At 33.0% G+C, this 14763-nt stretch overlaps 1 protein-coding gene across 1 annotated transcript in view; it reads left to right on the top strand.

The window, feature by feature from the left end:
- Positions 1 to 14763, top strand: part of LOC132726016 (sushi, von Willebrand factor type A, EGF and pentraxin domain-containing protein 1-like) — a gene marked incomplete at its 5' end in the record, with an annotated part of 41169 nt that overhangs the window by 18899 nt on the left and 7507 nt on the right. Inside the window, 16 exons of the mRNA XM_060711260.1 lie at positions 418 to 591; positions 892 to 1065; positions 2070 to 2243; positions 2641 to 2814; positions 3820 to 3993; positions 4343 to 4516; positions 4604 to 4777; positions 8519 to 8692; positions 8882 to 9055; positions 9732 to 9905; positions 10261 to 10434; positions 10532 to 10705; positions 12844 to 13017; positions 13206 to 13379; positions 13865 to 14038; positions 14402 to 14575. Coding sequence (XP_060567243.1) covers positions 418 to 591; positions 892 to 1065; positions 2070 to 2243; positions 2641 to 2814; positions 3820 to 3993; positions 4343 to 4516; positions 4604 to 4777; positions 8519 to 8692; positions 8882 to 9055; positions 9732 to 9905; positions 10261 to 10434; positions 10532 to 10705; positions 12844 to 13017; positions 13206 to 13379; positions 13865 to 14038; positions 14402 to 14575 — 2784 coding nt within the window. The remainder of the gene's footprint in view (positions 1 to 417; positions 592 to 891; positions 1066 to 2069; positions 2244 to 2640; positions 2815 to 3819; positions 3994 to 4342; positions 4517 to 4603; positions 4778 to 8518; positions 8693 to 8881; positions 9056 to 9731; positions 9906 to 10260; positions 10435 to 10531; positions 10706 to 12843; positions 13018 to 13205; positions 13380 to 13864; positions 14039 to 14401; positions 14576 to 14763) is intronic.

Raw genomic sequence — 14763 nt, 5'->3', positions numbered from 1 at the left:
ATGTTAATTGTTTTAAAATAAAAATCTACAGTTTTGTCCAGTTTTTACACAAAGAAGGACAATTTAAACAAGTGAAAAGAATCTTTTTAAAATTTGCATTATTAAAGAGAATCATAACTGAAACAATGTTTCGAGATAAAGAATAATATATAGGTCACAGCTCTTCCTTTACAGTTACCTGCCTATGTTAGGCCATTTTCATGAGCAGGTAACTCACAACAAGGACAAGTAACACCTAATTTGATTTCAAATTTGTATTTATATCTTTATTCCCTGTCACTGTGTTGTAATTCTATGCAGCATATTTGGTGTTTAGTTGTTCATGCGAAATAATAGACTTTTTCTTCAAAAACAAAAATAACTGTTTTAATGTCTTTTTTTAGACAATGGCGATGTTTTTCTTTGTTTTTTATTTAGACTGTGGAAATGTCCCATCAGTTTTGAATGGGAGCATAGAACTTGTAGAAGATGGGAATACCACATACGGTGCTTTAGCTGAAGTGATATGTGACACAGGTTATAACAAATCGCGAGATATTTTAGAATGTCACAATACTGGCGAATGGGATAAACCTACATGTGATCTTATAGGCAAGTTTATACATTCATAATAATGCAAAAACTGATAAAAAGCAGCACCAATCACATGTTCATAAAAGCTTGTGCATTTCGTATTTGATTTGCAAACCTTTTAGAATTAGTTTGGTCAGAACAATATTGACTTTGATAAACAAGATTATTTCCACAATGCTGATTTGGTTCTTATATAATTTGGTAAGGTAATAACATAATGAGTTACTATTGATAAACTGTATTGAAAAATGAATGATAGTTCTTTTTGAGTAGAATAGATGTTTTGATGTTTGATAAACATGACAAACACCTTTTCAGATTGTGGAACTGTTCCGTTGATAAATGGTGGATCCATAATCTTAAACCAGGCTGGAAATATCTCTTATGGTGCTCTTGCAGAAGTTAGATGTAACACCGGCTATAATACAACCTTACCTACCATAGAGTGTGGCGATAATGGGAAATGGGATAACACGACTTGTGATATTGTTGGTGTGTACTTGCGTTGTTTTATATAGACATTTTGTCCAAAAGTTTAAAGTTTACAATGTCATGCTGACTGTAACGACATTGATAGTTTAGTTTTGTCTTATTTTATATTGCACCAACGCTATAAGGTCATATTGTAGCTTTCGAGCTTTACCGATGGAAAAAAAATCCCAGGTTAACCTCTTTGCATTGTTTCAGGCACGTAAGGGTACCTGAATAGGACCATCGACGTTCGTAAGCTAGGTAGCGTCATTGTATATAAATGATTATTTGAAGAAAGATGTTTTAACTTTTTTTCCAAAATAATGAACGTGCTTTGAGACATTATTTAGTATTTTTATACCCCAACTCTTCGGGGGAGTACACTTACATTTGTCTTTGACCTAGAGTCAACACACTTTACAGGAATATTGGTCAGCTTGTGAAGTTGTGCAGCTTACGTATCGCGCGGTGAGTTATTCCTTTTGACTTAGAAAATATTTGATTTTTTTTCCACTTGTGTCGCGCAAAGTTCAAAAGGTATTTGACTTGGAGTTATGAAACTTTAAAGGAATGTTGGTCAGCATGTATAGTTATTTACCAGAGGGTTTGTCTGTCGATTTATTTGTAATTAAAGTAATTGCCCTTGACATAGAAAAAATTACAATTTTCAACTTGTTTTGTGCGTAATTCACATTTTTGACTTAGACCGTCATGAAACTTTATGCATGTGAAGTTGTTCATCTAAGAATTTGTTTGTTATTATATTTTAGCATACTTTAGTATATACAATGAGATTTAGTATTCTTGCTGCTTAATTGAGAAAAATCAAGATGTCAGCATTGCAAAACACTGTAAAGCGATGTAAAGTAACATATATTTTACAGTATACATCAACCTATACGATTTCTAGACGAAAATGCTGCTATAATTACCAGTGGAACGGTCACTCTCGATAATATAACGACACGCACAATCTTATTTTGATCAATCTTGTTAACTAATTTTACTCGTTGTTATTTTAACAGACTGTGGAAACGTACCATTAATATCGAATGGAAGCATAACCCTAATAGAAGATGGAAACACGACTTACGGCGCTTTAGCGGAAGTGACATGCGAAACAGGTTATAATGAGACGCTAAATATCATAGAATGTCGGAACACCGGGGACTGGGATGCTACTGATTGTAATTTGATAGGTATGGTGATATAAAAATAATCTTAAAAGATTAACCACAGTCGCAATTGATAATATGCAGTACAATCATATTATTTCATATTATCTTATAATAACATATCGAAAAGACGACCTAGAGTGTTAAGTTATCTACAAATATATTGGAATCGAATAATATTTTACATGTTCATAAAAGCTTGTGCATTTCGCATTTGATTTGCAATCCCTTTGGAATTAGTTTGGTCAGAACAATATTGATTTTGATAAACAAGATTATTTCCATAATGCTGATTTGGTTCTTATATAACTTGGTAAGGTAATTACATTATGAGTTACCATGGATAAACTGTATTGAAAAATGAATGATAGTTCTTTTTAAGTAGAATAGATGTTTTGATGTTTGATAAACACGTTTGCAGATTGTGGAACTGTTCCGTTGATTAATGGTGGATCCATAACCTTAAACCAGGCTGGAAATAGCTCTTATGGTGCTCTTGCAGAAGTTAGATGTAACACCGGCTATAATACAACCTTACCTACCATAGAGTGTGGCGATAATGGGAAATGGGATAACACGACTTGTGATATTGTTGGTGTGTACTTGCGTTGTATTATATAGACATTTTATCCAAAAGTTTAAAGTTTACAATGTCATGCTGACTGTAACGACATTGATAGTTTAGTTTGATCTTATTTTATATTGCACCAACGCTATAAGGTCATATAGTAGCTTTCGAGCTTTACCGATGGAAAAAAATCCCAGGTTAACCTCTTTGCATTGTTTCAGGCACGTACGGGTACATGTACCTGAATAGGACCATCGACGTTCGTAAGCTGGGTAGCGTCATTGTATATAAATGCTTATTTGAAGAAAGATGTTTTAACTTTCTTCCAAAATAATGAACGTGCTTTGAGACATTATTTAGTATTTTTATGCCCCAACTCTTCGGGGGAGTACACTTACATTTGTCTTTGACCTAGAGTCAACACACTTTACAGGAATATTGATCAGCTTGTGAAGTTGTGCAGCTTACGTATCGCGCGGTGAGTTATTCCTTTTGACTTAGAAAATATTTGATTTTTTTTCCACTTGTGTCGCGCAAAGTTCAAAAGGTATTTGACTTGGAGTTATGAAACTTTAAAGGAATGTTGGTCAGCATGTATAGTTATGCACCAGAGGGTTTGTCTGTCGATTTATTTGTAAAGTAATTGCCCTTGACATAGAAAAAATTGCAATTTTCAACTTGATTGTGCGTAATTCACATATTTGACTTAGACCGTCATAAAACTTTATGCATGTGAAGTTGTACATCTAAGAATTTGTTTGTTATTATATTTTAGCATACTTTAGTATATAAACAATGATATTTAGTATTCTTGCTGCTTATTTGAGAAAAATCAAGATGTCAGCATTGTAAAACACTGTAAAGCGATGTATAGTAACATATAATTTACAGTATACATCAACCTATACGATTTCTAGACGAACATGCTGCTATAATTACCAGTGGAACGGTCACTCTCGATAATATAACGACACGCACAATCTTATTTTGATCAATCTTGTTAACTAATTTTACTCGTTGTTATTTTAACAGACTGTGGAAACGTACCATTAATATCGAATGGAAGCATAACCCTAATAGAAGATGGAAACACGACTTACGGCGCTTTAGCGGAAGTGACATGCGAAACAGGTTATAATGAGACGCTAAATATCATAGAATGTCGGAACACCGGAGACTGGGATGCTACTGATTGTACTTTGATAGGTATGGTGATATAAAAATCATCTTAAAAGATTAACCACAGTCGAAATTGATAATATGTAGTACAATCATATTATTTCATATTATCTTATAATAACATATCGAAAAGACGACATAGAGTGTTAAGTTATCTACAAATATATTGGAATCGAATAATATGTTATGTTTAATCGATAAACGCATTTCTCAATATAAGTTTACTAACATGTTATTAATGTCTAATTCTGCGACATTCAGTCTCAATTTAGAATTAGTTAATCTTGCTTATTTATATGATCATTCATAGTTTGAAGCCTTCCCTACTATTTCCTTACAAGTCATTTTATCAACTTTGTATTCTATTATTGTTTAGATTGCGGAACTGTTCCACAGCTAGATAATGGCAATGTAGTGTTAAAAGTGGATGGACTGAGCTCTTATGGCTCAGAAGCAGTTGTTACATGCGAACAAGGCTATAATACTACTTCAGAAACAATACAATGTCTTGACACTGGAAAATGGGATAACACTAGTTGCGAAATAGTTGGTAAGTATTCTTCATATATGATATCTGGTGTGAAATGACTAAGAATCATTAGCTAACTTATTATAATTTATAATTTTTCTTTTTTAGATTGCGGAGAAGTACCTGTTGTTACAAAAGGTACCATCACTCTTCTAGAAGAAAATAACACAACCTATACCGCACTTGCGAACGTAAGCTGTGAACCGGGCTACAATGCAAGCAAAGGCATAATACAATGTCTAGAAACGGGACTCTGGGAAATAACTGAATGTCAAATACTAGGTATGTGATTAACTTATAAAAGAAAAAATATGTTTTACATATTAAATATAATTCTTATTTTATAATAGAACGATATGGAATAACTTTTTCAACAGCACCTTAAAGCAGAAGTAAAGTCTAACTACATAAATTTTTTGGCGCTTTTATTTGAAACAAGCATGAAGAAGAGACAATACAAGGAATCAATAATTGTTCCGAATGAAAAAAAAATGTATTTAATGGTTTGCTGAATTATTATGTTTCCAACATATAATTATGTCATACTTCCACTTGCCTTTCACCGCTGTGGGTTCAAATCACGATAGGAACTGTGGATTCTTTCATGAGAGGAAGCTATTCAGTTTGCTTTCGGAACGTTGGTGGTTCTACTAAGGTGCCTTTTTTGTCTTAATAAGGGAAGGGCACCTAAAGTTTTTCTACAAAAGCAAAGCTGGAAGGTGCTGGTTGGACTTAAAATTCACTAAAGAAAAGTATAATTGCTCGGGTTTATTATTATTGTGCCCCCACTATAGGGGGAGAGGGGAATTTAGATTTACCTTTGTCCGTCCATCCGTCTTTCCGTCCATCCATCGGTTCTATTTTGTGTCGCACGTAGCTCAAAACATATTTGACCTAGAGCCATGAAACTTATAGGAATATTGGTCAGCATGTGTAGTTGAGCACCTGGGTGTTTGCGTGCGGATTTATTCAGTATTTGCAGGGTAATTGCCCTTGACTTAGTACAAATTTGCAATTTTAAAATTGTTACACACGTAGCTCAGAAATTATTTTACCTAGGGTCATGAAACTTTACAGGAATGTTGCTCAACATGTGAAGATGTGCACCTATTATTTCAATTGTGGCATTATTCTGTTTTGTCAAAATGATGGTCCTTGATTTTTTGAAAATTTATAATTTTTATCCCCCGCCGAAAATTTTCGGCGGAGGATATAGAAATAGTCTCCGTCCGTCCGTCCGTCCGACCTTCCGTCCTTCCGTCCGTCCGTCCTTCCGTCCGAAATGTTTGTCCGGAGCATATCTCTAAAAGTATTTGAGTTATCAACTTGAAACTTCATAGGTGGATAGACCTCATTGAGGAGGAGTGCAGTGCTAAAGAATGATAACTCTACCTTGCATGATTTTTGAGTTATTGCCCTTTGTTATTTTTCAAAATTGATTTTTGTCCAGAGCATAACTCCAAAAGCCTATGAGATATTAACATGAAACTTCATAGGTGCATAGATCTCACACAGGAGGTGTGCAGTGCTAAAGAATGATAACTCTTCCTTTCATAATTTTTGAGTTATTGCCCTTTGTTATTTTTCATACCTAATTTTTCACCTGAGTGGAGCATAACTCAAAAAGTGTTTGAGATATCAACATGAAATGTCATAGAAGGATAGATCTTATTGAGGAGGAATGTTGTGCGCAAGAATGAAAACTCTTCCCTATACAATTTTTCAGTTATTGCCCTTTGTTGTTTTTTTCATGCTATTTTGTCCAGAGCTTATCTCAAAAAGTATTTGAGGTATCAACTTGAAACTTCATAGGTGGATGGATCTCATTGAGGAGGAGTGCAGTGCTAAAGAATGATAACTCTGCCCTGCATTATTTTTGAGTTATTGCCCTTTGTTATTTTTCAAAATTGATTTTGTCCAGAGCATAACTCAAAAAGCCTTTGAGATATTCAAAATGAAACTTCATAGGTGCATAGATCTCACTCAGGAGGCGTGCACTGCACAATAATGATAACTGTACCTTTTATAATTTTTGAGTTATTGCCCTTTGTTATTTTTCATACTTAATTTTTCAATTCAATTATTTTCTCAAAAAGTATTTGAGGTATCAACTTGAAACTTCATAGGTGGATAGATTTTACTGAGGAGGGATGCAGCACACAAGAATGATAACCTACCCTGCATTATTTTTCAGTGATTGCCCTTTGTTATTTTCAGCCATCAGTATTCACATAGGTTTCAAATCTGTAATCACTATAGCCATCAGTTTCATTACCAAAAGACCTCTTAAAATGGAATTATTCTGCTCTACTACATATACATTCTTCCAATGAGCAAACACATTCGGCGGGGGATGGCCATGTTGACATGGCTCTTGTCAACTTGTGTAGCATGTAGCTCAAAAAGTCTTTGACCTAGGGTTATGACACTTTAAAGGAATGTTGCTCAGGTTGTAAAGTTGTGAACCTGATGTTTTGCTTGTGGATTTATTTTGTTTTTTCAAAATCATGGCCCTTGACGTAGTAAAAATTTCCAATTTTCATGTAATGTCGCACTTAGCTCAAAAAGTATTTGACAAAGTATCATTAAACTTGATAGGAATGGTGGTAAGCATATGTTGTTGTGCACCAGGTGTTTCGGTTGTGGATTTATTAAGTATTTTTACAGTTATTGCCCTTGAATTAGTAAAAAATTGCAATTTTGTACTTGAGCATGTATATATCAAAAAGTATTTGACATAGAGTAATGAAACTTTACAGAAATGCTGGTCGCATAATATAGACATGCAGTTTGGGTTTTATGGATTAATACAGTATTTGTAGAGTAATTGCCCTTAACTTAGTAAAAACCATTCCAAAAATGTTTTGTTATGTGTTCCTCGAGTGCTTGAGTTAGAATCAACCAACTTTACAGGAATGATGATCAACAACACTGAAGAGCTGTGCACCTTGTGGTTTTGCAAGTTGAATTTTTCTGTTTTATTAGAGTTATTGTCCATGACTTAGTATGAATTATAGACTTGTTCATGCAAAGCTAAAAAAGCTTAGATCTGTTGTCCTGAAAGTATACAAGAATGTTGGTCAGCATGTGAAGTTATGCACCTTGGGGTTTGCTTGTGGATTATTTCTTTTTTTACTTAGTAAATAAAATTCAGTTTTCAACTTATGTCAACCACAGCCCAAGAAAATTTGACCTAAGAGTCAGTAGATTAACAAAACAGTGGAGTATCAGGGCACCCGTGTCCCATGGACACATTTTGAGCTATTTTAGGAAGCTATTTTGCTAGCATACTGTAGTTCCGCTCGTACCTGAATGATATACGGAGGGGCACCTGAGGATTTTCCTCCAACACTTAAAGATATACCTTGCTCATCCTTCAGTAAATTATTTTTAACATAGAAATTTATTGAAATATTTGAAATTCTTATTGAATATATATAATTTGGATAAAAGAATGAATAAACTATGAATGGGAAGCTGTTTTCCCTATTACAGGTCAAGTAAAGTTGGTCTTTTCTTAAAATAATGCCAGTTTTTTAATATAATATATATTCTTATTATGACCACCTATAGTGTTAAGAGTTAAAAAAAATAGCATATCATTCTACTTTGTATTAATTCAAAACATGTTTATTTTTTTATATTAAATATGAGAATGTGTATTCATTGTCAATATTTTTCTGAAATCAAATTTGAGCATAGTACATTTTTAAACTTCAAAGTCGCCATGTGCTCTGTTAGTATCAAACTAAATAAAAAAATATATATAATTCTAAATTCATACAGATATTAAATTTTGCACTTAAAACGGAGAAACATGCAAAAATATAAAATGCTCAGTATCAAATTGAAAATCGACTTTATGTGTGATTTTTATCCTTATCCCAATTTTAATTTTGGGTCATTTTACGCAATGAAATTTATTATTCTTGAAAATCCGAGTTTGTGAATAATCTAGAATTTTGCACGTCGGTTGTCAACGCATAAATATGATTAAATATACAAATATTTATTACTGACCAGATTGCGATGCTGTGCCAGACGTTTTAAATGGGATTGTAGCCTTACAAGAATCTGAAAATACTACATATGGTAAACAAGCCGAGGTTATATGTAACAGTGGCTACAATGCAACCTCCGAAACAATACTTTGTCTAGAAACAGGAAAATGGGAAACTCCACAGTGTAAAATATTAGGTAACTTTTAATCATTTAAAAATAATGGATGAAGATATTATTAAATTTGAAATACATGTCTTAGTGATATAAATGTTTAAACTAAAATATCATATTTATTTTTATTAAATGTGTAAAAGTCATACATGAAATGAACGCAATTGTATAGACCATGTTTAAAATGAAACTTATCTTGAGTTATATTTGAAGATTGTGAGGCTGTGCCGATCATCGCGAATGGACAAATTACTCTTACACAAGATGGAAATACCACACATGGTGCAATAGCGAGTGTATCATGTTTAACAGGATATAACGCGACAGTAGACACTATTCTGTGTCTAGATACAGGAGAATGGGACAATGCAACATGTAATTCAATAGGTAAATTGATTCACCTACACGTAACAGAAACATTGGCATACGTAAAGACACAGTTGTTAAGGGAAATCTGTTTTAACAGTTTAATTCAGTTTTGTTTTAATGAAAGAGAAAGATAAAGAAAGGAAACTTAATTTGCTTCCTTGAATTATATTCCTAATCAGGTGAAACTTTATAAGCAAGGCAAAATATTTTCACAAATCTGATTTTTTATTGAATCAAGAAACCTTCTCCTCCAGACTCCCTCCCATTTAAATCTTTTCATTATTCGAGTCATAAAAGCTCTGAATGTGTAAATATTGTTATTATTAAAATGTTGCACAATACATAAACTATTTATTATGAATAAAGTAGTGAAAAAAAGAAGAAATCTTAAGTGCTGTTTTAATAGTCTGATAGTTTTTGTGTCATTTATCTAATGACTATTTAACATGTGAAAACATACACTAGTATCACATTTCTAAAGGTGTTGAACAGTAATAGTATTGTTGATAAATACATTTGTATTTAATTCGGAGTAACATATGTCTTACATATACATCAACCGTGACGATTTCTAGGCGAAAATGCTGCTATAATTACCAGTGGAATGTTACTGTAAAGGATAATATAAAGACACGCACAATATCTAATTTTGATCAGTCGGGTTAACTTATTTTACTGTTTGTTATTTTAACAGACTGTGGAAACGTACCATCAATATTGAATGGAAGCATAGCCCTAAAAGAAAATGGAAACACGACTTACGGCGCTTTGGCGGAAGTGACATGCGACACAGGTTATAATGAGACGCTAAATATCATAGAATGTCGGGACACCGGGGACTGGGATGTAACTGGATGTAATTTGATAGGTGTGGTGATATAAAATTCGGTTGTAAAAGATTAACCACAGTCACTCATTTATAATATAAAATATATGTAGTACACGTATATTATCAAATAATAACATAAATAAAAAAGACGACATAGGGTGTTAAGTTATCTACAAATACTTTAGAAACCAATCATATTTTATGTTTGATCATAAAAAAACCTTTCTCAATATTAGTTTACGAACATGTTATTTATGTTGAATTCTGCATATTTAGTATCATTTTAGAGTTTCTCAACTTTACCTATTAATATGATCAATCATGGTGTTTGAAGCCTTTCCTACTAGTTCCTTACAAGTCATTTTATTAACATTGTATTCTACTCATTGTTTAGATTGCGGAAATGTTCCACTGCTAGATAATGGAAATGTAGTGTTAAAAGTGGATAGACTGAGTTCTTATGGCACAGAAGCAGTTGTTACATGCGAACAAGGCTATAATGCTACTTCAGAAACAATACAATGTCTTGACACTGGAAAATGGGATAACATTAGTTGCGAACTAGTTGGTAAGTATACTTGCAATATGATATATTGTATCAAATGAGTAAGAATAATTAAATAAGTCATTAATTAACTTATGATGATTCTAATTTTCTTTTTAAGATTGCGGAGAAGTACCTGTTGTTACAAAAGGTACAGTCACACTTCTAGAAGAAAATAATACAACCTATAGCGCACTTGCAAACGTAAGCTGTGAAACGGGTTACAATGCAAGCATAGGCATAATTCAATGTCTAGAAACGGGACTCTGGGAAACAACTGAATGTCAAATACTAGGTATATGATTAACTTATTAAAGAAAAATTATGTTTTACATATTAAATATAATTTTTATTTTATATTAGAGCGATACGAAATAACTTGTTCAACAGCAACTGAAAGCAGAAGTAATGTCTAGCTACATAAAACTTTTGGCGCTTTTATTTCAAACAAGCATGAAGAAATGACAATTCAAGAAATCAATAATTACTCCGAATGTTAGATGTATTTAATGGTTAGCTGAGTTAATGTGGTCTCAACATATATGTCATACTTCCACTTGCCTATCACTGCTGTGGCAGGGACTGTGGATGATTCATTTATTAGAGAAACCAGCTAGCTTTCGTAACGTCGTAGGTTAAACTCAGGTGCCCTTTCATGTCTAAATGAGAGAAGAGCACTTGAAGTCTTGCGGCAAAATTAAGCTGAAAGGTGCTGGTGCAATGTAAAATTCAACAAAAAGTGTCATTGCTCGGCTTTTTGATTATTTTTGTGAGGGGGAGGGGGGGTGGCATTTAGATTTACCCTTGTCGGTCCATCCGTCCGTCCTCTCTCACGGGACACTAATTATGTGGTTAGAGGGACAAAAGGTAACTGTTCTTTCTCTTTGATGTCATTCATTCTGTAATGCTTTTTAAGTGGAGCACATTATTACTGTCCCGTTTGAACCTCCGTCTATCCGTCCATCCATCCGTAGGTCTGTTCACTTTTATGTCCCACGTAGCTAAATCCTATTTGACCTGGAACCATAGAATTTTATTGATTAGCCTATCCGTGCTCTACCTTGTGCCCTGTCCTGTTTCTGTTTGGGGTCCTCCTTGGCTCCCTGCCGATGGTTCTTGTTGCTGCGTCGTGTGAGGGTTGCGTTTATTTAACAGCACCTTTCCTTGTTGATCTTGTTTATCATATTAAATAGGAATATTGGTCAGCATGTGTAGTTGTGTATCTGGGTGTTTGCGTATGGATTTATTGAGCATTTGTAATCATTGACCTTGACTTAGTAAAAATATTGCAATATTCATCTTGTGTCACTCGTTCCTCAAAACGTATTTGACCTAGGGTCATGAAACTTTACAGAAAGGTTGCTAAGCATGTGGAGTTGTGCATCTGAGGTTTCAAATGAGAATTTATTCTGGTTTGTCAGAGTATGCACCATGTGGAACTTTTTAAAGTTATTGCCATTGTCTTAGTATGAATTTGCAATTTTCAACTTATTTATGCATAGCTCAAATATTATTTGTACTTATGCATGTGTACTTATGCACTTTGGAGTTCGCTTGTAGATTTATTTGTCAATTGCCATTGACGTAGTAAAAACATTAAAAAAACGTAGTGTTATGTGAACTTTAAGTGCTTGAGTTGGAATCAACCGACTTTAAAAATAAATGACGATCAACATCACTATGAAGCTGTGCACCTTGTGATTTTGCAAGAGGATTTTTTCTGTTTTATTAGAGTTATTGATCTTCACTTAGAATGAATTATATACTTGTTCATGCATAGCTCAAAAATTATTTGACCTGTGGTCCTGAAAGTATAAAAGAATGTTGGTCAGCATATGTAGTTATGCACCTTGCGGTTTGTTTGTGGATTTATTCAGTATTTGTGGAGTTTTTTTGTGATTGTCTTATTAAAAAATCAGTTTTCAGCTTGTGTCACGTGTAGCCCCTAAGAGTCAGTAGATTGACAAAATAATGGATAATAGGGGCAACCTTGGTCCATGGACACATTTTTAGTTACGTTAAACAGCTACCTTGCTTGAATGATGTAGGTCCGCTCGTGCCTGAATGAAATACGGAGGGGCACCTGAATTTTTCTCCACAACTTAAACTTTAAAGTCGGCATATGCTCAGACAGAATTTCCATTTACGTATCAAACAAAATAAAAATAAATAATAAAAATATATAATTTTAAATTCATACAGATTTTTACTTTTGCACTTAAAACGGAGAAACATGCAAACTATAATATACCCAGTATCGAATTGAAATCGATTGTATGGGCGATTCTTATCCCAAATTTTAGTTTTTGGGTCATCTTAAAAAATGAAATTGATTATTCTTGAAAATCAGAGTTTCCGAATAATCTTAAATTTTGCACATGGGTTGTCAACACATAAATTTGATTAAACATACAAATATTCATTACTGATTAGATTGCGAAGCTGTGCCAGACGTTTTAAATGGGATTGTGGCATTACAAGAATCTGAAAATACTACATATGGTAAACAAGCCGAGGTTATATGTAACAGTGGCTACAATGCAACCTCCGAAACAATACTTTGTCTAGAAACAGGAAAATGGGAAACTCCACAGTGTGAAATATTAGGTAACTTTTAATCATTTAAAAATAATGGCTGAAGAAATTATTATATTTGAAATACTTGTCTTAGTAATACAATTTTTTAAACTAAAATATCATGCATATTTTATTATATATGTAAAAAAATAAACATGAAATGAACACAATTGTCAGACCATGTTTAAAATGCAATTCATTTTGAGGTATATTTTAAGATTGTGAGGCTGTTCCAATCATCGCTAATGGACAAATTACTCGTACACAAGATGGAAATACCACGTATGGCGCGATAGCGAATGTATCATGTTCAATAGGATATAATGCCACAGTAGACACTATACTGTGTCTAGATACAGGAGAATGGGATAATGCAACATGTTATTTAATAGGTAAATCAATTCTTTGATAATATCAAACCATTTGAGATTCCTAAATACACAGTTTTTGAAAATTTCTTTTTATAGTTTTGATCTTAAGAGCAGGACAGAAATTGAAAGGAAAATGCATTTGCTTTCGTAAAATGCTATCAGGTTTAACTTTATAAGGTTTATAAACTTTGTACATATTTTTAACAAAACTCATGTAAAATACTGCAACAAGAAAACATACCATCTAGTCTACCTCTAGTTCAAATCTTGCTTGTTTCATTTATACGAGACATCAAAGCTAGAAATGTCTATTTGTTATGTTTGTTTTAATATAATTACAATTTTTGCATAATTCTCGTACATGAACTATGTTAAGTACGAGGTATGACTGAAATGTTTCATAATTTGTTTCAGATGTTCACAATCAGTAATTTTATACTTTTTAGGTGTGTTAATGTAGCAATATAATTTAATGATTGAGATTTTTCATGCAATATGTAAAATAGATTGCGGTACCGTTCCTGAGGTTGTCAACGGAAACGTGGCTTTATTAGATGTAGTAAACACAACATATGGTGCTTTAGCGGACATAACCTGTGAGACTGGCTATAACTCGTCTTTGGATTCCATACAGTGCCGTGAAACCGGGGTCTGGGATACTGCTTCATGCGATTTAATAAGTAAATAATTTTGTTGCTAATCTTCTGAACGCTCTTAAACAATTTTTATCATTGTTCCTATGTTAGGTGTAAAATAACACTATACTGCTTACATGTCTTTTTCTTATATGAAATAAGTTACTCGAGACTAGATATCTCACTTTTTCAGAATGTTTCTTATTATGAAAACACGATACGAAAAGTATGGACACGAATTACTGAAACGTTAAGCTTTGTTATAATACGAAAATATTATATACGAACAGAATGAAACAAACTGAAGTTTACATTAACATTTTAATTGTATCTAAATGTAAAACATGTTTTTGAAAGAAATCCAAGCCTAAATAAAATCAATGTATTACATCAAAAATGATTTTGTAGGCTGTGGAAACGTGTCAGTAATATCGAATGGAGACATAACACTTATAGATGAAGGCAATACTACATACGGCGCCTTAGCTGAAGTTACATGTAACACAGGCTATAATAAAACCATAAACATTATAGAATGTCACGACACCGGAGAATGGGATGTTCCTGCTTGTTACTTAATAGGTTTATACATACATAATAAACATCTTGTCTAAATTTATTGGGTCTTAATTTACCTTTAATTTATTTTATTTTCGAATGTTTAAAGCAGAACGAAATTCACATTTAATTGTTTTAGTGCAAAATATGCTGTAAATGATTTCTAGACAATTAAAATGTTAAGATTTTAACAAAATGTAGAAAAAATGTCT

The sequence above is a fragment of the Ruditapes philippinarum genome, unplaced genomic scaffold (assembly GCF_026571515.1).
Source record: "Ruditapes philippinarum isolate M1 unplaced genomic scaffold, ASM2657151v2 ctg7900_1_1_1_1, whole genome shotgun sequence".
NCBI classification, from domain to species: domain Eukaryota; kingdom Metazoa; phylum Mollusca; class Bivalvia; order Venerida; family Veneridae; genus Ruditapes; species Ruditapes philippinarum.
The sequence above is the reverse complement of the archived record's forward strand: the minus strand, read 5'-3'. Positions and strand labels throughout refer to the sequence as shown.